Raw genomic sequence first — 23,750 nt, 5'->3', positions numbered from 1 at the left:
TTCTTTCAAGATGCCCCAGCGTCCTGCAGCTACGCCATGCAGACCTTAACTCTGAGAAGACCTTTGTTGGATTACAGCTAAGCTGCCTACACAGACAACCAGTTTTAATCCACGAAAAGCGGAATTGTAAAAGCAGCAATGTCAAACAGAAGGGAACTAGGTAAGTCCTCATGGCCTTCCTAGTACCTCACTGCCACCACCACACCATTAACAGAAGATGGAAAGGACTTGTGCCAGTTCCCAGAAGACAGCAGGCAGGATGCCGGGAGCTGCCGCAGCCTGCTGCCTGGAACAGCTGCCACACAAGCAGACCGCAAGCCCTGCAATGTGCCCGCTCCCTGAGGACAGGCGATACTAAACTCTTCAAGATCCCTGAAGAAGCTCTGCATACATTTCACATCCAGGTTTGGCAGAAACAGCAATGAATTTCATTTCGATATTAACATTTCTGAAAGCCAAACAAAGCCCTGTAAGATATGAACTCCTCGCTGTTCCCTGCTAAAACACAGACAAAATTGATGTTTAAACATTCGGCAGTCGCCTTGCAAAGCTTCCTATATATAACCGTGTCACTTCCAAGAGTGAAAAAACCCTTCTTTTTTAAAAAATGCAGAGTGTTATATGAGCCCATAGCAAGACAAACTTTACACTAAGCAATTCACACTTCAAAAAAACAACAGTTTAAAAAAAATAAAAAATTTTACAAATAACTATAAGAAGTTAATTTTTGTGAACAAGAAACGTTGTTGAGAATTTTGAAGTTAATCATCAACCAAAGAATGCATTAATTTTAAGAATTTAGTCAACTTTCAAGAGCAAGAAGGCATTTTTGGAAGCTGGATTGATCTCAAAAGAGAAAAGTCACTTTTCTGCCTTCCATTTTAAACATGCCTTTCTCGTTTTAAACAGGGCCTTCAAATGGGGAAAGTGTTTAAAACCCAAGACTCTTCTCTGAAAAAAATGACAACTCCAACACAGTTTGCTCATCTTTCTAACTTTTATTAGCCCTAATGACAGTAGCTTGCACGTTCAAATTAAAATAGTCTTCACTTGACATCTCAGCTACATTTTATATTTTGCCTTTGCTACATTTTTTTTTGGTGTGCTCACCAGGTTAATTTCAAGGTATCAATCCTGTCAGATTTCACAGGAAGTAATTTTTGTCAGGTCCCTTGAAAATTTCATATGATAAAAACAAGTTCAGAATTTCAAAGTGACATTAACCTCCAAGCAAACATTTTGCCATTAAAAAACTCTTACTTTGCATATTCTGTTATTAAAAACAATGCCACTGCATGATCAAAAAATGCCAGAAAGGACAAGAACTACCAAAACTAACAATTAGAAAGCTCCTTCTGCAAGAAAATAATATCATATACTTTGCTATCAAACTGAATAAATATTAGAATTATGAAATATTTTTAGAAGGAGACAGCAATGGTATCTTAGAAAAAAAAATACATCTGTAATTTGTCAGCAATGTACAAAGTTTATTTTTGGCTCAACAGCCCATGATGTAGAATTAAGTGTTCCACTAGATGGAGCAGGATGGTAAAACCATCATGAAGGCCATCCTCTTTGCTGACCCATGAAAAAGTTGATGTCCAGCAATCAGGGATTATAAGAATTTTAGCTTTCTTCTGCGCACTCAGGACAGAACAAAAGTTGTTCTTCTTCCAAAAAAAGGGCAACAGAAAACCCCCTTAGTGCTTAACAATATTTACTTCTTCCTGTCATAGAAGCTGACTATTAACAAACAGAAACAAACAGATAACCAAACACTATCAGAAACAAAACTAGTTTTTCCCCATTTCTATCAGCTTTACACTGAGACAAGATTTACTGGATAGTTGACAGAAAATGAAAATCTTGTAAGCATTTTTTATTTTGTAGCAACTGAACTTGCAGAAAGGTCCATGCCAAATGATCAAACATTAGTCACCTAATGCAAAAGACATCGCTACACATCAAACAAATTCTCACTAGAAACAATGGCAAAACTTCAAAGACGCTCCTAAAGACCTGGAGCTGTGCAAGTCATAGTAAAATTATCTCCCTGGTCTCTTTTCAACACGAGCTAATTGTTGATTTACCTTTAAGTCTACCTAAACAAACAAACAAAAGAACCTTACAAATTTGATTTCATCAAATATTCTTTGAGATGCAGTAGTAGACAAACTGTATTTCCATAATCATGTGAAATGAGAAACCTGCATTTCCTTGACCATTAAACCTTATTTCAACTTCTCCAAAAGACGTAGAGAGAATATAAACTAAGAACAGTTTTAACCATTAATATTCCAAATTTAAGTCCTGCAATTCTTGAGTATACACAACAAAAATACCAGGAATGGTCATGGTTATCACAAACATCTTGCCATAAAAAAATTCTGAACCATACTATATTGCTATATGTGATAAGTAACAGCAAACATGCAGTAGTCTCTCATGACGATACTAGTTATCACAGTGGTATAAATAGCAGAAGAGAATGAATCACTCTCAAATATGTGCATGAAGGCACACAAGCAGAAGCCTTGGTGACTGATCACAGGCTGCTGCCCATGATTGTTGCTGCCATCTCTTTGTTTTCAGATAAATAAACTGCACTAAAACCAAAAGCTACAAACATGAGCATGTTTCACACCAACGTACTTTCCAACTTACTAAAACTTGCTGCAGTATCTGAAGCTGTCATTTGGAAAGGAACTCTTCTAAGCAGAAGAAGCAGGAAATTTGGTCTTTGAGACAACACAACTGTCCATCGCATTAAGGTGTCTGCCTGTATTAAGACCATTTGAAAGCATCTGCAAGGTTTTCAATATAGAGATCATTGTATAATTGAATGCCAGTTTTTCCTACCTCTCTGAATAGCTGATTACCAAGAATTCACAATGTAGCATACACTCCCATTTTCCAAGGTGAGGAACAGTAAGCATCAGGACCATCCAAATCACTGTCATTAACATTCAATAAAAAATTTTGTGTATCACAGTCAATATACAGCAGAATAGAAACTATACTTACTACTGTGCACAATCAATCAGCTGATATTCATTAGATCTCTCATAGCAGGCTTTCACACCTTCGTCTTGCCAAAGTGTTTTTGTATGTTCATAAAACTCCTGAAAGAGTAAAAATAGTATTAGCAAAATGAATTTACATATAAAGAGAATCAGCAAATGGTAACATATCGTTACCACTGTAATGAACAGTAAATGGTAACATATTTAACAAAAATCTTTAAATATTTTTTAGATCCTGACTACAAGTTCACTTGGCTTTCTTAGTTGTTTTGACTTTAACGTTTTGTAACACTTAAAAAACTGCTTCTCAATCATTTTGATTGAGCCCAACTATATACTGAAAGAAGGGTTAACTTGTCATTAATGACAATTCTCTTGGCATTGTTAATAATCAGTACTCTTTGGTAACATTTGTTCTTTAACTCACAACTCCACTGCATGTTATATTTCTTTGGCTGTCAAGATTTATTTATTTTTTCCTTCAGTGAAACACTACTTCTCAGTAATTCTTACATAAAGGTAGCAAATGATGATTAGGTTCTGCTTGACTTTCCAAGTTAGTGAGGCTCTTTGGGGACCATATAGACATCTGATTCTTACTTAACTCTGTATCACTTAACTCAAAGTATTTGCAGAATTTATTGTTTTACAGTGTAAAAGGATATTGAACTACAGAAGAAATACAGTAACACAAAGCTAGATTGTGTTTTGGTTGTGTCAACCTAAAAAATTATAAGCCAAGATACAAAAGCAGACAGCCAAAAATGCAATGCTTCAGTTTTGTTGAACCTACAACGCAAGTATAAAACACACACAGAAGCCCATTCTTTTTTGCATATAAAAGATGCACTTTGGCTCCAGCAGGGGTGTGTGCAATATGTAATTGTATTTCTGGCTATCAGTCTAAGAACTTTGAATAGACTTAGAAAGAACAGCAGCAACCTAGTGACTTACATACACACACCACTGTGGGTGTTACTTTTATCAATGACCACGGACTCTTCTTGGCTATCTCTCAGAACTTTTGAAGCGTTTTGGGCTAAATACTTTTATTCTGATTTTAAGTGGGTCAGGTGACTTACTCCATATCAGCTGTTTTGCATCCAGGACAGCACATGACCTTTAAAATAGCTGCTGTATATATTCTATTTCTCCCCTCACCCCTTTTCTTTACAGTAGAAGTATTTTAAAGAAAAACATTTTATTTTAAATAGCCATTTTATCGCTTCAAGATTCCTCCATTAACTTAGTTTTGGAATCTCTCCCTCTATTGGGATATCAGTCTCTTGCATTCTTCTACTGTCAGTGTAGTACAAAGAAAGGGGTCACATCCAAATGTGACTTCCAAGGTTTCACTTGAAAATATCTTTTTAAAAATTCACTTTCCTACCAGAACGTTAACCAACACCTGAACCGTACCAGAACAGTAGATGCTTTAAATGGCATCTTAAAGATGCATAATGGCATCTTAAAGTAAATTTAGTGATGCAGATTTTCAAACCATCCTCTTTTTGGCAGGTATAAGATGCATATGTGATTGTGTGATCATAGTATTTTGAATACCAATGATGGAAACAGCCCATCAAATGTAAATTTGATCTTGCTTTTATTGCTATTGAATATTCACTAGCTGCACATGCACACAAATGATAGTAAATGCACACTACACAGCTAAAAAACTCTAGGGTAAAATTTTATTCTAATTTCTTTTAAAGATATTATAAAGTTTATATATAGTGTTAGATGTATCTTTTCAGTTTGTTCCCCGCTTTTATGAACTGTTCATGAACAAAAAGACCAGTTCTTTTGTAAACAGGTAAGAAGATTTTACTTGATTTTCAGTATTTGTAGATTGTACAACCAATTGCTGTTAAAGGAAGTAAAAGATGAATCAAAATCTTAATTCCAGTCCTCAGTTTTCTTTCTCCCAGTGCTGGAATTATGTTCACTGGATGCTTTCATTTTGAAGTTTTCCAATTTTTTGGCAGTTGGGGAACTGTCAATTACCTTCAATCTTCAACTGTATGACAGCATAGTGAGGAAAATATCTTTCCAAAGCAAAAAGGAGTAGGAAGAGAAAGTAAAGGAGAGAGGGGGAAGTAACTAGAATCTCACTGTATTCGAAGCAAACCCATTTTGGGGTGACTTTATACGTTTCTTTTTAAAAGTAACAATAGTCTAATACAGAACATCTTATGATTCACTCAACTCATTACTACAAAGCTGGAAAATTGAAAAATTGAATCGTCAATTGTACGAGATTTTTTTGCTGAAACAGCAGCTGATTCAAACACACACACACACCATTTAAATTTCCCATCTAATCAAGATAACTTACACCAGACTCCAGATAGTTAATTGAAGATCTGGCAGAGATCTGGTTCTAAAATAGACATCTACTTCAAACTCGGGTCAGCATCTGCCAAGCCAATTATCTCCAAACATACCCCAAAATACTGGCTTCATCCTGCATTACAGTAAGTAAACAAATGACTAGGCAAAGATAAGTTTACAGAAAATGCAATAAAACAAAGATTCTTCGTCACCTACAAATGTACATGTAAAGTGAAAAGGAGCAGTGCCTTAAAGAAAAAAGTCACAGCACAGTAAAACTCTGCCACAAAAATGAGACACAAAAGTCCTTCCTCACTACTGTTTCTCACTACTACTATGGCATTCTGGTAGAGAATTGATATAAAGCAATTGTTTCAAACAACTTATGAACTCCATCATACCATGTGAAGAAACTTTTGGAGTAGTTTCTGCAATTAGACTCTTAAAATGGGACGAAAAGTAAATCCAGTTCCTGACCCTTGCATAAACACACTGATAGTAAAAAGCCTAGGATTTAGTTTAAGAGAGTCCTCCCTGCGTTTTAAGTGCAGTTCTTAACTTCTAAGAAAATATGTGGATTGCAATAATGGGATAATAATCAATGTTTGTGCCTTTTTAGGCCTAATTTGCAATAAAATACTTAATACTGCCTTTATGTCTGTCCTGCTAATCTGAACTATAACCAGCAATACTTATGCAATCTTTTCAATATGGTTATTAACTGTCCATGTGTGATGGAAAGAGAATTTTAAGTCCACATTCTTTGAACTTTTTAATGGCATTTCAAAATCAGGATCTACAACAAGTCATGAGTAATAGATTATTATACTAAGATACAGTGCGGTTTTTGGGGGTGGTTTTTTTGTGCTTCTTTTGGTCTTTTTTTTTATTGTTTGCTTTCATTTTGTTTTTAAAACTGAACTACATGACTTGTGATAGCCAAATACAAAGGCCTTTTGTTAATAAACAACCTTTTGTCTTTAAGCCACTTTAAATATATCTGCACACATTTTGGGACTAATGCTGACCCAGCTTATACAACCGTAAACTAGGAAGGTGTTCGGCAAAGAAAAGTTGGAACTAAGCTTACAGAGTTCCACTCTTGCTTTATTAGAAGCCTACTTCCACCAGTGACGGATTTTGGAATTAAGACATAGTAGCTAGTTGCTAAAAACCAGATTCTCCCTCCTTCCAAATACACCTACACTAACCACAATTCTGAAATAATATTTAAGAAAAAATAACACAAAAAATCCTCAGCATCCCATTTGAGTCATGGAACATAAGCCTGGGGCTACTCTCACGGAAGGCGAGTAAAACCGCAAGATTTGTTATGTATTTAGGTAAAACAGGGGCCTCAGAGGCTGCTAGAAAAATCAAGTTAGCAACAGGGGTTTTTTTGTTTGGTTGGGGTTTTTGAGGGGGTTTTGATTGTTTTTTTTTCTTTTTTTTTCTTTTTTTTTTCTCCTTTTTTTCTCTCCTTTTTTTTTAGTTAAATAGGTCTAATTTGTATGAGATCTCTAAAAACAATGAGTTAGGAAACAAATTATCTAAAAGTAGCAGGCAAATTTCCTGAAAAGAAGTAGCCAGAAAACTAGTCCTTACATGTCTGGTTCTTGCTTCCATAACACTGATTCATTTGCTGGCACACTGTAATATAACAGACTCTACAGCAGCATCAACACAGGTTTCTCTTGCACTATAAAATGGAACTCCTAACAAAACAGCTAAAATAAACAAATACTACTAAATAACAATTTGGTTTGAGAAGACATTCCACAATAAACAGGATTTAAGTGTTAGGTTCCAAATGATCCATAGTGTTTGCAAAGTATGGTCATATTATCCATTCTTGCCCTATGCATACTTAAACTCAAAAAAATATTCAAGTTATGTCATTTTCCATTAAAAAAAAAAATGCTGCAGTTACACAATACACACCCAAGATCCTGTTTAAACTATAGCTGAAGCTGTATAAAGCAACAAAAGTCAACATAAATGATGACAGCATGGCATCACCAAGGAAGGTAAGAAGTGAGTTCTTCCTAAGAATTATGTCAAGATTGTAGCATTTATTTACCACCAGACCAGACTTTACACTTTCCAAAGTGCTAACATAACCCTAAACAGGGAGAAATCCTTGTGTAGAACACTTAGGGAAAACAATGCCAACATAACACAAATCTGAACAGAACATACAGGGCTTGACTTTGAATTTTTTCAGGCTGGGCAGGGGCATAGTTTGAATGCCAGGCAAAATCCCTAACTAACAGGATACACTTCTGTGAAACTATAAAAAACTGAGAAAATCCACTGTCTGGGTAAACCTTCTCTGTCTTACTTACAACTGAAGTATCAAGAACCATGACTTGCTGATAGTGAGGAAGCCTCATCTCTCATCATACCGTAACACTGAGATACTTAAAAAGTCATATTTATGTGAAAGAAATGTATTTCAGGATTAATGTTTTATTTATTAGACAACACATTCTCCACCTGCTGAAAGTTTCCCAGTACAATGAGTCAATAAGCAACATTTGTGCATCCCTTGTATTCACTTATAGGAACCTACGCAGACCTTTAGAGAAAAAAAACCATCAGTGGAAATCATAATGTAAAAGGGATGCTTGGAAAACAGTACTTTGTTCCAGAAAGATCTTACTGACACAATTCTGGATTAGAAAAGGGGCAATGCAGATTCTAATCAAGTTAAAAAACTACTTGTATTAGAAAATTTCAGTAAATTGAATAAATGGCAGCAGGTAAACAGTAGTTTTATTAAAAGTCAAACCAGAGAAAGTGTTAAAGAACTTGGAGGTTGAGCATTTTGGTTGTTAAAAAAAATAATCCTCAAGAGACAAACTCCAGGCCTGGGAAAAAATAAAGGAACCAAGATCAGCTTTTGAGAGGCATTCTAAAAGGATAAAATACTAGCAGAAAATGAAAGAGAAAAACTGGACATACTGTCTACAAGGTTTTGTTCCCTCCAGATATATAAATACTCGAGAGACTTTTAAAAAAATGTTTATGAAGCAATTTTTTTACAGGCATTAGGATGTTGGCAGGGAAAAACATTGGCACAGTTCTTGCCACTGTGACACGATGTTCACAGGAACCTTAGCGTGGACATGCAACATTACCTTTTCTTTGTAAAATATAATATAGGGTGGACCTATCATTCTAACAGCTTATTTACTAATTCCAGCAAAAGTCAATGCCATTGAAAAAAAACCTTACCTACTAAAAGGTGTGTACAACCATTACACAATGTTGTGGTTAAAACTGGGATTCAATTCCTGGGCAAAGTTCACTGTTGATGGAGTTACACATTTCATAATAAGAGTTTTAAATAGGTCGTCCACTTACAAGCCTAATGATTAAAGGTCAAACCAAACCAGCTTCTAACTGTAAAATTGTATCTTGGAGGACAATTGCTTCCCAGCGTGCTCAGCTTTTAAAAATAACATTGACCATTGGTTTCAAACCCCTTTACAAACCTAGTCTGCAAGGTGGGGGCACATGAACTTTACTTGCATGACAGTCAGGCAGTTCTGCTGCATTCCACTAACGAACCGCGTTAGAACAAGACAAGGTCACAGGACGGCAGGGCAGCACAGTGCATTCCAAGACAAACTGCACAAGTTGATTTTCTCCTTCCAGGATAAGTAAATGCACGACAAATTGATTTATTTTTCATTGCTCATATCTGAAATCAAATTATTACTATTGACTGTAAGGCCACCCAGAGAAGGAAACTGATGGCATCTTGTCATTCCCCCTGTGTTTGGGCAGGGATACTAGAATGTGTTAAATTTGTCAAATCAGACAGTTTAATAAGCCACTTACTTGAATAGGGAAACATCTGCATTCCTAATGGTGTGAACAAGTGTTAATTATTGCTTGCTATTTTAGGGAAAATATGCCGATGATATCACAAAGGAAACGCATACCTACAAATAGTTGAAGATATTCTCCAGTTACTGGCATGTGTCCAGAGCTGAATACAAAACTCTTTGGGAGTGGCCAGAGTACTCAGCACTTCCCATAACTGAGTCAGAAATATTTTCAGCAAGGATTCAGTCTCATTATCAATAGTTTTTCATGCTTAGAAATGAAGAATGATGCTGAAAATTTTTGGTTTTCTGCTCACAGTAACTTCACATTTCTAGTAGCACGAATTAAACTGGATGTGGCTGCAAGGAATGGACAGGGGGAAAGGAATTTTCTTTAAGTAACTCCTGTAAAGTTTGAACTTTCATTTTTCCCCTTTGTTAAGAGTTTCAAAACAGCACAGTATTTGAGAAATGTGCCAACACACAATTCCATACCCATAATCTACAAAGTGCCTTTGGTTAAAAGGCCTCACTAGCATAATATCGCACTATTTCTCTTTTATTTCTACTTTCACAAGAAGTTTAATTGCCACAGAACCTTAATCTGTTGATACTAGAACACCGCTTAGATTTAATCCTTTCACACAACTCCTATTTAAAGCACATCACACTCATTAGGGAGGAATAACTCACTTTTGGTTAAGAGCACTAAGATGGAAGTTGGCAGATGTGGACCCTACTCACCATTTTGTCAAGATTCCTTTGCAATTTTAAACCGAGTAATCAATGTTCCTCTGCTTCTTCAGAGTATACTCACACACGGAAAGGCAATTCATTAATGGATTAAACTTACTGATAGCATAAAAGGCTCACAAAGAAGTGTTCTGTACCATTCCAACTCTCTCTTGGGGCAGTAGAGAGCAGCAATAGAGGAATTTCAACCATTAGCTATTTTTGTAGACCTCTGGCTAAGAAAGAAGGTTTAATAAAACTCTGAGAAATTTCCTTTGAGCCTTAAATTAGGGTTTGGAAAATGTCTTTCATACTACGTCATTTAGTTGCTTTTTGTGTAATGAATATATAATAAATTTAAAACAAACAGTCAAATAAAATGACCTTATTACCTTACGCAGTGCTAAGAACAAGCGCCATTTCAAATAAAGGGTTGAACCCTGGACCATACAGCAACTTTGCTGCCCCCTTTCAGATTGGAAACAAAAAGCCTATTTTTGCCAGAAACTTCCACCAACAGAAAAGGGTAAGAGATAAAATAGTTACTCCTCATTCTAAATTCAGACAAATCCCAAGGACAGATCACTAATAATCTTACAATCTTTCTGAAGAAGTAGAATCTATATTCATAAAAGTATTCATAGACTTATGATACAGTCTACATGGAGAAATCAACCTCACATACACGTACAACAGATTAATTAAAAGCTCTGTTTATCTGCTGGGATTTTTTTTTTTTTAAATGAATAAAAAGTTACCCAGTTTCCTGGGACCTTAAGAAATCTTAAATTTTACTGGAACACTGAAGAAATGTCATGTACCCTCCAAAGGCAAGCTGAAAACCCTGACAACCTGCTGCTTCTCTAAACAGCAGGACTCTACCAGAAGAGATGCTTGCATTTAGGAAACACGATACCCTTAACAGCTCCAGTCTGCTCTGGGCATTCACGTCTGTGGCAGGATCAAAACTTGGAGTCATGCGAGCAGCAAATACACAAGTAAATACCTGTTCATCCACACACTTTCATTCGCACACAAGCTCTCACCAGCTTCCATTCGAGTTTGACAAGGGAAAAGGTCTGTGCTTGTGGATCTCTCTCAAGATTTGGGACCTGACATGTTTTTGTTTTTTTTTTTAATTCTGCCATAACTTCGTGAACTAATAGCACACTCCCTGTTGCTCTGTTCCATGTAAAAATCTCCCAGTTGGGAAGTCACAGATGGCTGCATGTAAAAAGGTAACTTTGCACAACTTAGCCATACTACAATATATCGTATTTGGTACTGGAATAATGAAAAACAACTTTAAATGTACCACTGAGGGACATGTGTAAAAAGAGCAAAGAGTATTCCACAGAATCAAAATGTAAAATAGATCATGGTATTTTTCACTTTTTTCTTTTTAGCTACTTCCATGCTTATCCAAGTTCATCCTTTACTCACCTGATATGATGTAAATTAAATTAAAATACCAAAGTCATGATTTTTTTAGAAGCATGTTTACTACCACTTTTCCAAGTCTTTGTACGCTGCAGAATTTTTATGCCCAAAAGCACTTTTTGTTGTATGCCCAAAAAGCATGTCCACAGGGCAATTTGCACATTGACATGTTACTTAAGTCTTCACATAGCCTCTCACAGAAACTCTTCTCAAGCCATTGCAATACTAGGCAGGCTCGCAGGTAAAATTTTATTTCATCCATGCGTACACCAATATGTGGTGATAGTCTCTTACTGTGAGTAAAACCAGAAAATGCTTAAGAATTTCTATATTAAATTTATGCCTATTTCCTGTTTAATTCAGCTGACAGCTCTTCTATTTCAACATAAATTGATATGTTCTTGTTCTTTAAGACTGCTCTGAGGAAAACAAAGAAGATGTATCAAGAGAAATTAAGTCACAATTTCTTCAAATGATTTCTAAATGTGAACTTATGACCCTATAAATATGGTATGGTGGGAATTTACTGGATAAAAATACAAGTGCAGAATAAAGCATTAGCCTTTCCTTCAAATGCTAATAAATAATAAAGCAAAATATAGGGTGGGGGTTTTGTACTATAAAAATGACTGCACTACAGAAAAGATGTGCAGGTAATGCCCATTGTCTGAAGTCCTGAATTGTAGCTACTCCAATTTAAGGAAATAACCTTATGGGATTTCAACAAAAACATGTGAACGAACACCTTGGTGAAAGCACTGCAGAATTCAAAGGGCATATTCCTTTAACTTTCTAGCAAAAAATATCTTCCCTTCATGCCCAGAATATGTTTTATTTTATTGCATGTAACAAACTGAGGCATAAGAAGTAATAGCATCCCCATTTTCACTGCAGTTAGAAATTGTGGTTACTGGCAATAAAATCTGGATTACCAGAAGGTAGAACAAGAGTTGTTCCTGCAGATGCTGCCACATTTAAAAATCGAATCAGCTGTAGCAAGAAGGACTACAGCAAACAAATCAGGAGAATAATCACTATATAGAAAAGCAATGCTAATTAGTAAAGCTGCTTAACTCTTACATTTCATCTCATTTCTGTTCCCAAAACTCAGAAGGGAAACTGGCTTTTTTTTTCCTTCTTTTTTTAAATACACATGTACTCATTATTTAGGCTATATGTAAAGTCAAGGTACTGTAATATTACTGTTCTTCTGAAAGACCGGCCTAAATATGTACGTAATTTTACTGAATACGGGTTTAACAATTAATGAAATTCCTCCTACAGAGATGCTGATAGTTGATAGCTTTCTACTTTCTTCAGAAAAACAGATTCTCAAGCTTCTTCCTAAAAATTAAAACTCGGGATGAAAAGAAACTCTAAACCAAGGTGAAAACTAGGGGACTTAACCTATATTTGAGGAAAACAAGGACAAAGACAAATGAACAAAAATACACAAGCTTCATTACTAGACAGCAAGATAAACCAAATTTTATATTAAAGTAAAAATACGAACCACTGACTTAAATTACCAAAATCAAACCTACTATGCATAATATTTAAATTGTTATTTCTCAAAGCTTAATGCTTATTAGTTGGTATCCATTACAAATGTTGAATTCCTGATACATACAGTCTGTGTGTGTGTTACTTTTGCTAAACAGATGAATACTGTATAAATGGATGGAAGCAATTTTCTAAGTTAATACATTTTAAAATTATTTTTACTTACTTTATTTCATCACCAGCCAGGCAGTGCCACTTTCTTATTTGCTACACTTTCTTTCTGTCCATGATCTTTGTTTTAGATGGAGACCAAAGTTCCATTTAAATTAAGAAAAACAGCATTATTAACTTTATTTAATAAGTAATTCTAGCTGGATGCATGAAGTATAGCAAAATTAAAGGCTTATCAAAGTAAATTTTTAAAAAAGCTCTTTTTACGTAGCTGGTGAATTAAATAATTGTTTCCAGTCACCACAGCATTCTGCTTTGTGGAAGCAATGAATTTCTACCTTTCAATGATATCTTTTCTTTCTTCCAGTTTTAAAATGAAACTAACCTATTTTTAATGTCTAATGTCAAACTACTGAGTGGTATAGCAAACTAATGGACTACATTGCTTTGATTTCTGGAAAACTTCAGCAGCCAAAACATACACAGCACAAACATTTTTTACTTAATTTAAATAGTTTTACACTTAGGTGTAAAAAGAGAGCACTTCCCATATTAAAGTTTATTTACTATATATGCACACACAGTTTCTAATCATACATTTTACTAAAGAATTGCTTTTTAAAAAAAACCAACCAAACAAGTTCTTTCCTGTAAATAAAAAAAGTTTTGCATAAATTATGCATGCTCCTACAGAAATCCCAAAGACTTTATTGTTTCTTGGACCAAATGAAACAGGACCAATAAAATGCACGGTATTGAGTTCACCTACCAGCTGCTAAGGGACATATAGAGCCCTGAGTCACAGCACACATCCCGGAGCCTTTCCACCATGCACCATAGGCAGCTGCTCCCAGCACAGCTACAGCGGCCACGTGGGACCACCGGGAAATTCCTGCACATCCGAAAGCTTGCCACTCTAGATAACTACTATGACAACTGCTGTCAAAAAAGATGGCCACCAGGAAATTTGCTTGGGAACCTAAAAACTAAGTTTTCTAACAGTATTTGCTCTTACTCATTAAAATAATGTCTAGTCACCAAATAAGTCGGATACTACTTTATGTTTACACTCAATATATTTTCATTTCAATTATTCATGAAAAAAGCTTTGTGTGAAAATAATATTTCTTAGTATGATGCAATGGGCTAGTTCACAGCCTAACAAAAATTTAAGGTACTGCAGACTGAAGCTGAAATTAAAAAAGATCACTTCCAATAAATTGGTTAGCAATGCCGGAATTTGCTAGATACTGCTATTCATCCATAAGAATAAAACATTCATATCGGGCATCTATCCATCTGGACAAAACCCAAAGATTTCAGGAGATTCATTTGCAAATCATTACTAGTTATACATGTTTTAATTATGAGAAACAGAAATGAAATCAAGTGGCTGCCTACCTCAGTCACTATACTAAAAGAAAGCTTCAAAAGAACTCTTTAATTAATCTGTATTCAAGAATTTATTTCTACTATTAAAGGATAGGAAAACCAGTTTTATTTAAGTCCTGTTAAACTCTGATCAAGTAAACTCAATTGGATTATCCAGAAGTCCATTTAGAAGGAGCTGCTCTGTGTAGATAAGATAATGGGAGATTTAAAAAAGAGCGAGTCAAGATTTCAGAGGATCTAGTACCACATCACTCTGCTGATACTGTCTGTACTAGTCTCCATTCCTTTTTGTTAACAACATTAACATTCTTGAGTTACAAGTACTTCACATATCCACATTTTCTACCAATTTTGCACCTCAAGATGCATCTCCAAGATACATATATTATCACTATTTTCCAGATAACAAGATACATAGGGCATTAAAAAAAAGTATATAGGACATTGAGGTGACTTGCTCAAAATCATAAAGAGTCTGGACAAGAAAAAGCAAAATCCCCAAATTTCCTCACTGTGATAGCTGCCCAAATTGCATACAATATTATCCAGACACCCAAGAACCAGTCTCTGTGTCCCACCAGTGTTCCCAGCTTCCCATGGGTATTCCCACCAGAGAAAATGTTTTGCCTACTTTCACACCCCAAAATCTGTGACATTTAAGATAGCCTCATGGGAAATGTCCCCCATTAAGAGTGAATACGTTTGTCATTACATTATAAAGCTAGTGATGCTGTCAAACCAGAACAGCTCTCCTCTTCTTTCATGATGTATTTAGACAGGAATAATAATATATCTATCATTATACACATCAGGGTGATTATCTACAGGGACAGATAATTTTGTTCTGTTGCCTACATAATTAAGGAACATTTTTGGCAGCAAAGAGATCCCAGTTCACATCTTTTCTTACTGAGATTCTTACTCTTGTTACTTTCTTGAAGGTTTTGGTATCAAAAACATTTTAAGGAGTCCTACCCCCACCTCTGACGCTGCTGTGCATTAATGTATTTGTACCACCTCATTTGTACCACACTGTCTACAGGCCATGTCATAAACCAGCCCTCAAAACTGATCCCTGTTAAAAATAATCTCCCCAAAATAGAAGAGAGAGGAGTAAGGGTTACCAGGGTTATTTTTAACCTGGATCGGTTCAATGGTCTGATTTATGCTGGCGACCCAATGGAGGCTTTTTTGGTGCAAGTAAGGGTGGCACATCATGGTGTGGAGGAGAGGGAAGGGATGGCTGTGGGCAGAGGGGATGCTAAGCTGGCTTTGAGGCTGAAGCCAGCATGTGGTAAAGCTCGGCCTCAAGGACACCACTCAGAAACCATAAAAAAACCCTATTCAGCAGCACTGGTAATGAGAGATTCAAGATAACTACAATGGAGCAGTGTAATAAAAAATAAACCGGGACCAAAAAACCTGCAGATAATTTCACCAACACCCTAAAAACGATCGCGTCTCTTCTGAACATGTATTTTCCTAGATCTAGAGAGCCATAGGCTGGAGTGATTCCCCAGTCATTTTGCATTTCAATAGCTAATATTCTGAAATCTTTCTGAAGTCGTTATGGTATTTTCAAGAGACATCTTCTTCAGCTGACTCCAGATCAATTAAAAATAGGCAGTTGTAAATACTGTTCTGCTATTCTGAATATTTTATTAAACCAAGAGAATTATAAAGGGACTGTGACCCAATATAAATAGGTTTTATTTGGCAGCTTGGTTCAAATTGGTTGATCATGGAAAGAGAAATGTCCACGGAACGAGAGCATTTCCTTTCCTCTTCTAAAAGAGCAAAAAGAAAGGGATGAGAAAAAGACCACTATTCTAGTTGGTACTAGGGATGGAGAAAATATCCTAACCACTGTCTGGCACGCAGTACAGGAATAAAAATATCACCTCTACAACCCAGCTAACCCAACATCACCCTATATTTGAAACAGATATACAGCTAGTCAGAGTTATTGAAAATACTTATAAGGTTGATTTTTGACACTGAATACACATACAATTGTGTTGAGCTGAATGCATCAAAGGACAATAGTGATAGAAATGCCATTAAGGAAGCCTCAACTACAAGCATAATTTGTTTGGTTTTTTTTTTCATTTTAACTGATGGAATAGTTGTTAAAAAAGCCTGAAATTTTGATTTGCAAGGTCTTTGTTCTTACACGCCACACTGATCCTGTAAAGCATGTATTAATCTGGTTACACAGAAAGTTAAAGAGTAAAATTTACTCCTACAAAATTTAGCTAGTGCAAGATAACTAAAAGAGCAGTTCTAGCACAAACTCAGGCAAGGTCTCAAATTTACTGCTCAAGCAAAGCACTGCTTGTTTCATTAGAGAGCCTCAATTATGAGCATAGTTCCTTTTATAATTTCTAAATCACTTATAAATTTATTCTTTTTAAAAAATATTATTTATCGTGATGTAATCTTAAAACACAAGCCCAGCAGCAGTAATTACATGTATGCCTTCAGATCTGTACCAATACATCAACACATAGATTACTACCTCATTTCTAAGGGTTTAACTAATGCGCATTCACAATCAGCTCGATTATTACAATTAAATGCTTCAGTTGTCTCAAATTACTTTAGTTTGATTAACTTGGAGGTTTTCTTTCTTCAACTTTCTTTTACTTTGCTTAAAGTCATCATGCTGGCCAGTGACAATTTAATTGCATGATAAAAATCCAACTTGAATAAAGGCAACAATAATGGTCCTCCTTATATGATAAACTTTCATAAAAAATTGGTACTGTAGTATTTTAGAAAAAATTGAGTTCTGCTTTCAGTAATTCTCTATGGAAAGCATGACCTCCCTGTTATTCTCAGTGTTCATGCAAACTAGCAGGGCTAGACTTTTTTTGCAAGACTTAGTCATTTAATGTCCTGTCATTTTAGCAAGAATGTTTCCCAGTGATGCAAATAGAATATTACACACAATATTTATCAGTGCTATTCATAATAACAATAGATTACATGGACCTGATTACAATTCTGTTATTTCCATTCTGCTCTGCTCTAAGAAAAGGCTGTGCAACAAGCCTAATAAGAATAGATTTTAACCTCCAAAAGAAGCAAAGTCTTTTGCAAAACTAAATCAGAACAGCACTCCATTACCCATGGAAATATTATGTCCTCAAGCTATTTTAGAAGTCCACAATAAGCTAAGGCAGAAAATACTTCACGTAAAAACATGAACTTAGTTGTTTTGCCTGGAATATTACTAATTAGCATTCTCCACAGGTTTTCAACGTGGTTATGTTCCTAGCCTCTATCAATTCACTGCAGTCACATAGTTTGGGGTTTCTTTTTGTAATTTGCATTTTAGAATCTGTCTGTTGAGAACATACCAAAGGCAAATTGGACCATTGGCTCTGAGAGTGAAACTCTGCTAGGTTCTTGACAATAGTGGTATGGTGAAACAACACGGAAGGACTGCAAAAGGAGCTACAGATTTGATCTACTAAATATTGCGATACTTTAAATCGCCAACATGATTATGTGGACAGAATTCCTTTCAGTAAGTACTACTCTTTTCCTTTCCCCATATGCTACTATTTGTAGTCAAGAAATCTAATTGCTTAATACCAAGTGTGCTGAATTAATAAATCTCCAACATCCTAAATTTTCAATTTTAAAGGGAATGTTTAACCTAGCATTGCACTGTACCAACATTGTTTTGAAATCGAGTTGGGTTTTTAATTTTTTTTTTTTAATTCAATACAATATGCTGTATACAAATGACACACATTTCCTGTAAGTCAAAAACTGCAAACCAGACAGACACAAACTAAGAAAAGAATTAGAATATCAGAATACAAAAGTTGCTCTTTGAATCCTAGATATGTAGAGCCAGACCCCTACACTAACATCACACTGTAAAGCTCCCACATTCTTCCTTTACTTTCTTCTGCCTTTCACACTACACTGAACCTTGCTGTTACGAAACTTGAATTCTAGCTCCTGTACAACAGGTAATTACAAACACAGATTTTGATGTGGACTTTAAACTTCATTTGAACTACTCCTTCATGTACAGAAGAAGGATGAAGCCTCTTACGTTGTAAAGAACCACCCCTGTAGCTGGAGAAGAAGCTACACAATCCTAGCGCTAAACTCTGTATGTCTGTGCGTTGTCTTCTGGAGAGCTTGCTAAATTAATGTTTAGAAAAAGATGAATGGGCATTTAAAGGGAAGCAAAACATTAAGAGTATGGCGCTAAGTACTCAGAACCCTCAAAGAATATCTCCTTGGTACATGAGTGTTCTTTCTCCCTACCTTCATGTTCTTCCTATGGCCAAGAAGAGCAGCATCAAATATTACACTGAGGAAAATATGCCTTCGTAACAGCTGAAATATGATTGCCCATGAAGAAAATGGAAGAGACAGAAAGCAAGTTCTACAACTCAAAACAGACAGCATCATGTACTGATAACATTGGTTCAAATTCCCCTCCCTTCTTCTGCATTAATACTCTATATAGAAAAAGGTTTCGCTTCCAGTTTATGAAATTCTGGAGGAGAAAGTAAATAATCAAGATTTCCTTAGATATAAAGCATAACTAGCATAAGGCTGTCCTTTCCATTTACAGAAAATTATTTTTTCTTCAAAGTACTTTTAATTAATTTATAACAAAGTAAAAAATATTTTTATAGGAGTACTGAAGGATCGTGTATTTCTGATACCATGCACTGAGAGTTGGCATCTAGGGACATTCTAGGTCTTAACTTGATTTAAAATGCACAATTAAAATGCAGGTTGTTTTTCAGGTTCCAAAGGACTATAACCTACATTCAGACAAAATCGGAAATCAGGTACATATTAGTTTATATAATCACTGAGGGCAGAGGGAGCCAACAATACTCCTTACTAGTGGCTCCTAACCTAGTGGCTAATGTATATCATCCAGTTTAAAACCTCAACCCTACAAACATTTACATATGAATTAGTTAATCATGCCAATGAAGCTAGCCACTAGTCAAAGTTATGCACACACCTAAACCTCTGTAGACTCAGGGCTTAAATATTTAACACAGTACCTTTGCTCAGAGAAGAAAAGCTAGTTTTATTGGAGCACTGTTATTCCTGAAGTTGTGTGTCATTCAACACATCAAAGACTCTTCACTGAACTTGAAATTATTTATGGACTACTAAGTGTATTTCTATTGCTTTAGACATCAAGAGCTTGCTACCATGTATCCTGCCAGAGACGAGATATACTGAATTATTAGTTTTTATACACACTTGGCTTATTCACTTACCACTACACAATTACCCCTTCCTTTCAGGGGAAAGAAAAAGAATTTTTAAAAAATAACTGCATTCCAACTGAATGGAAGAAAAAAAAAACCCCAACCCTCTGAGATAGAAGAGACAAGGAAAATCAAGTATTTCAGTACAAGGTAGGTCACAGGAACTTGTTACAGCATTGTTACAGATCACAACCTGAACTATCACAAAACAATGGGCAGCAGGAGAGCTGCAGGCACGCAGCCAGTTCAAGAGCACACAGGGTGGAGTAAGGAGCCACTGTCTTTTGTCTCGATATTCCACTAAAACTATCTTCAAAGCACCATTTTTTTTGTCCCCCTAGCAGAAGAGATCATCCATGAAGGGACCAAATACTCCTATGAATAATACTGTCAAGTGTCAAAATTAAAGAGGGGTCAAGTTAAAAATCTCAAAATCTCTAATTTATTTAAGATTCTTTAAGATAAATTTACTAATATTACATTTTACATGCTAAAGAAGAATCATACATCCCCCTTTCTATCAACCTGTTTGTGCCTGCTGAAAATTACTGGATTTGAAGATTACAATGCCAGTATCTCCAATTAATTGGTAATAGCACCTGATTTCTGTCTTGCACACAAAGTATGTGGTTTTCGTTGGTTGGTTGTTTTTTTTTTCTTTTAATAAAGGCTGACCAAAGCAGAGAAATTCCCAGAAGCAGCAACAGTTGCAAAAGGTAACTGTCATTGGTTTCACAGACTAGCTTGTTCAATAATGTTTACAAATCAGAGTTACGAAAACCTGGCTATGGTGCAAACTATCCCACATCTTACTACTATTTGCACTTGCACTTTCAAGCATCTGGGATGGACTGCTGCTGGATACAAAATTCTGGTGTAAATGGATCATGATTTTGATACTTCATCGGAATTTCTACCCTTCAGCCCTCTGAACAGTGCACAGAGAGAGAATACAAGCTTTGAAACACTCCTGTATTACTGCAAGTATAAGGTATCTCATGGCAATTCGTGAAAAATACCTTCTCAGTGCTTAAAAGTTCAGTGTTTGCAAACTGTATTTTCATGGGCTTCTGCTACTAGCCTAGTTGAGATACAGTAAAAATTAATCACAGTGAGTGGGCACAGAGTTATACCACCAACCAAATAATTATGCTTTCTGCATTTACCCTGGGACTGCTGGCATTTTGAATGATTAACTAGGACTAGGAGGGTTGGGGCAAGGACGTAGTGTGTGGAGCCTTTGCAGAAAGTCTGGCTGACACAGCTGTCAGAGAACATGTCTGAATCAGCAAGAAAACTCTACTATTCTTCCAAAAGAGAGAAATACAGTATCACTAAATGCCAGCTAATCATCAACAGACTGCTGTGCGTATCTTCACTCCTTTTGGGCAGGGCAATTCCCAACAATATCCAAACTTTACTGCCAGCACTGTCCATCTTCACTCTGCAGATGATTTCAGTATAGCACAAGAAACTAGATAAAGGTCTCTGTGTTCGTAAAGGATCAGCCTAAATATTTTAGCTGTGTTGCTATACTTGATTTGATTAGCACTGACCAAAGACACCTACTGTAGTAATTCCCAAAGAGCAGCTCACTGTTTTTTGTAAATATTTACTACAGTGCAGTGAAACATAACAATTTGCGAAAAAGCATGACTGCAGCCTATTTGACTTATTTACTTACCGGTGGGAAATCAAAGTCTATCTGGTTAGCTAAATTTAAGATGTAGTCGATTCGAAACTGGTTCTCTGGATTGGCTAGTTCAACTGGAGGTGCCAAATTGCCCATTGCTGTCACTATTGTCTGCAAAGACATAAAAATAAAATATTGCAGAAAGTGTCTAAATAGCTAGCTTTGAATAATTAAAAACAATAGCTCCTAAGTTTACCTCTATAGCTTCTTTAATATTGTTTTTAATATCCTGAATTTTCATTTTCTTCTCCCTGTAATGAAAGAATACATTATTACATTTATAAGCCATAAAAGCAGAATATTTTTTGAAACAGAACATGGACTAGAAAAGCATTCTATCAAAAATATATTGTCGCTATTGACTAAAGCGCTCTCAGTCACCGAACATTTTTGTAGACAGACTTGACTAAATATCTCATAACTTTTCTACTTAAACAGTAAACATCTATTTGTATCCAAAAATCAGTATCTAATTAGGCTTAAATAAAAACTTACTGCACTCTTAGACTGGGACTAAGACATTCTGCAAAATCAAACTGATTTTGATTCATTTGAATGCAAAATACTAGACATACACTGAAGTTATTTAGAAAAGCATGAACTAGAAACAACAGAGAAAAAAATGGGTAAGTTATTAAAAGTAAAAACAAAGGAATGGAGACCAAAGAATTTCTAAGTACAAAAAAATTAATACACAAAAATGATATCATAGCAGAAAAAGCTAGAGCGGAGAACTCAACCTGATAGAGACAGTAAAACTAACAGTTTGGATGTAAAATCTAACATAAATAATAAAGGGCCAATCCAAATATGTAAAATTACCTTTTAACTACAAGCTGAAGAGTAGGCTAGAAAACCACTTGGAATGCTCTATATGAGCACTATCATTTGGGATTAATTGCAACCAAATTAAAAAGCGTTGCAGGCTGAAGCAAACTAGAGTGTAAAACATTGCCTCTCCTATATTTGTATTGTATTTTATGTCAAATCTGACAATAGTTATTTTCAATGCTAAATAGTGCAATCAAAAGAACTGTACGAACAAACATTTGGTGTAACAAGGAACCAGCATCCTAAAGGTCTTACAAGTATTGAGCCCGTAAACTCTAACTTAATTGTAATGCACCATGACAAAATTTTTAATTATTAATTTCTTGCTATACCTAGCATAAAATTGCTACTTTGAGGTAAACCAAGTTAGCCATGTAATTACTAAAAAAAACCAGCTAAATTGTCTAGTGACCTTTTAATCTTCATGAAACTGTTTTTACAGAATGCTTTCATTATCTGAATATTTATACCAACTATTATTAATTTTTTTCATTTTGAAAACTAACATTTTTCCAGCACAGTATCCCAGAGACTTCAAACTACCAACAGTATGGGGTTTTTTTACCCTTTAAAAAGGTACTGCTTGCACTTTCAGCTTACAGACCAAAGCTTGAAAAACTCATTTTACCGAGTTAAGTACTCATATTCCAAATGCTTTTTATCACTTTTTCCTTTCTATAATTATTCACAACGAACAACTAAAATGAAACTGAAAGCATATTCACCAATCAAGAAGGCAGAAGAACAGCAAAAAGAAAAAGTACTGATTAAATAAGGCAGATACAGACATACAAGACTGGTGGGAATTTTGGTTATCAAATGATTAATGCAACTTTTGTAAAAGATAGGGTCAAGGAAAACACCACCATGCCAGCTGCATGTTACGCTGCCTTTTAGATACAGACGTGGAGGATCTTACTATACATTCTACAGTTGTGAAAGCGTGGTTGCATGCAAGTGCTGCTCTTACAGATGGAAAGCAAACAGCAGCATCAAATCAGCTCATTCAGGATGACTTAGCTGTGTAGAGAACATGTCTGAATCAGCAGCAGAACTCTACCAAACAGAAACGCAATTATCCCTAAATATCAGCTCCTCTTCACTGACCACTGCATATATTCTCAAAACTATGGGCCAGGGCAAGGAAGGTCAGCGAAGCCTGATACAGAAACAAAATTAAATGATCAATCATAAGATGTAAATTCTTGGTTTCCGTAGACTTCTTGATCTACCTACAGACCACATTATTCCTGAAGACTACCATTTTTTTGCTTTTGGGATTTGGCACTGCTGATGGGAACAAGGCAGTGAGCCAAGAAAGGCCAAAAGCACTGAACTAAGGAAAATAAATAGGACAGGAAAAGAGAGGAAATACTGAGGCCTTTTCACCCTCTTCCTTCCCATCTTCAATGTTTTCTATTGCCCCAGGTCTTAAGAAATTCTCCATTCCACAAACCAAGACTTACGGTAGGTATACAAATACTGTATTTTTCAGATAGTGCACATATGATTGCAAAAACATCAGCCACAA

At 35.7% G+C, this 23,750-nt stretch overlaps 1 protein-coding gene across 4 annotated transcripts in view; it reads right to left on the bottom strand.

The window, feature by feature from the left end:
* GNAS (GNAS complex locus) overlaps positions 1-23,750 on the bottom strand; it is a 158,865-nt gene that overhangs the window by 35,839 nt on the left and 99,276 nt on the right. For all 4 annotated transcript variants that reach the window (XM_049816331.1, XM_049816332.1, XM_049816334.1 and 1 more), the window contains exons 3-5: positions 21,585-21,639; positions 21,380-21,499; positions 3,028-3,125 (exon numbers count right to left, since the gene is read on the bottom strand). In XM_049816331.1, the coding sequence (XP_049672288.1) occupies positions 3,028-3,125; positions 21,380-21,499; positions 21,585-21,639 (273 nt within the window). The remainder of the gene's footprint in view (positions 1-3,027; positions 3,126-21,379; positions 21,500-21,584; positions 21,640-23,750) is intronic.

The sequence above is a fragment of the Accipiter gentilis genome, chromosome 14 (assembly GCF_929443795.1).
Source record: "Accipiter gentilis chromosome 14, bAccGen1.1, whole genome shotgun sequence".
NCBI classification, from domain to species: Eukaryota; Metazoa; Chordata; class Aves; order Accipitriformes; family Accipitridae; genus Astur; species Astur gentilis.
This window is presented reverse-complemented; position numbering and strand designations above follow the sequence as displayed.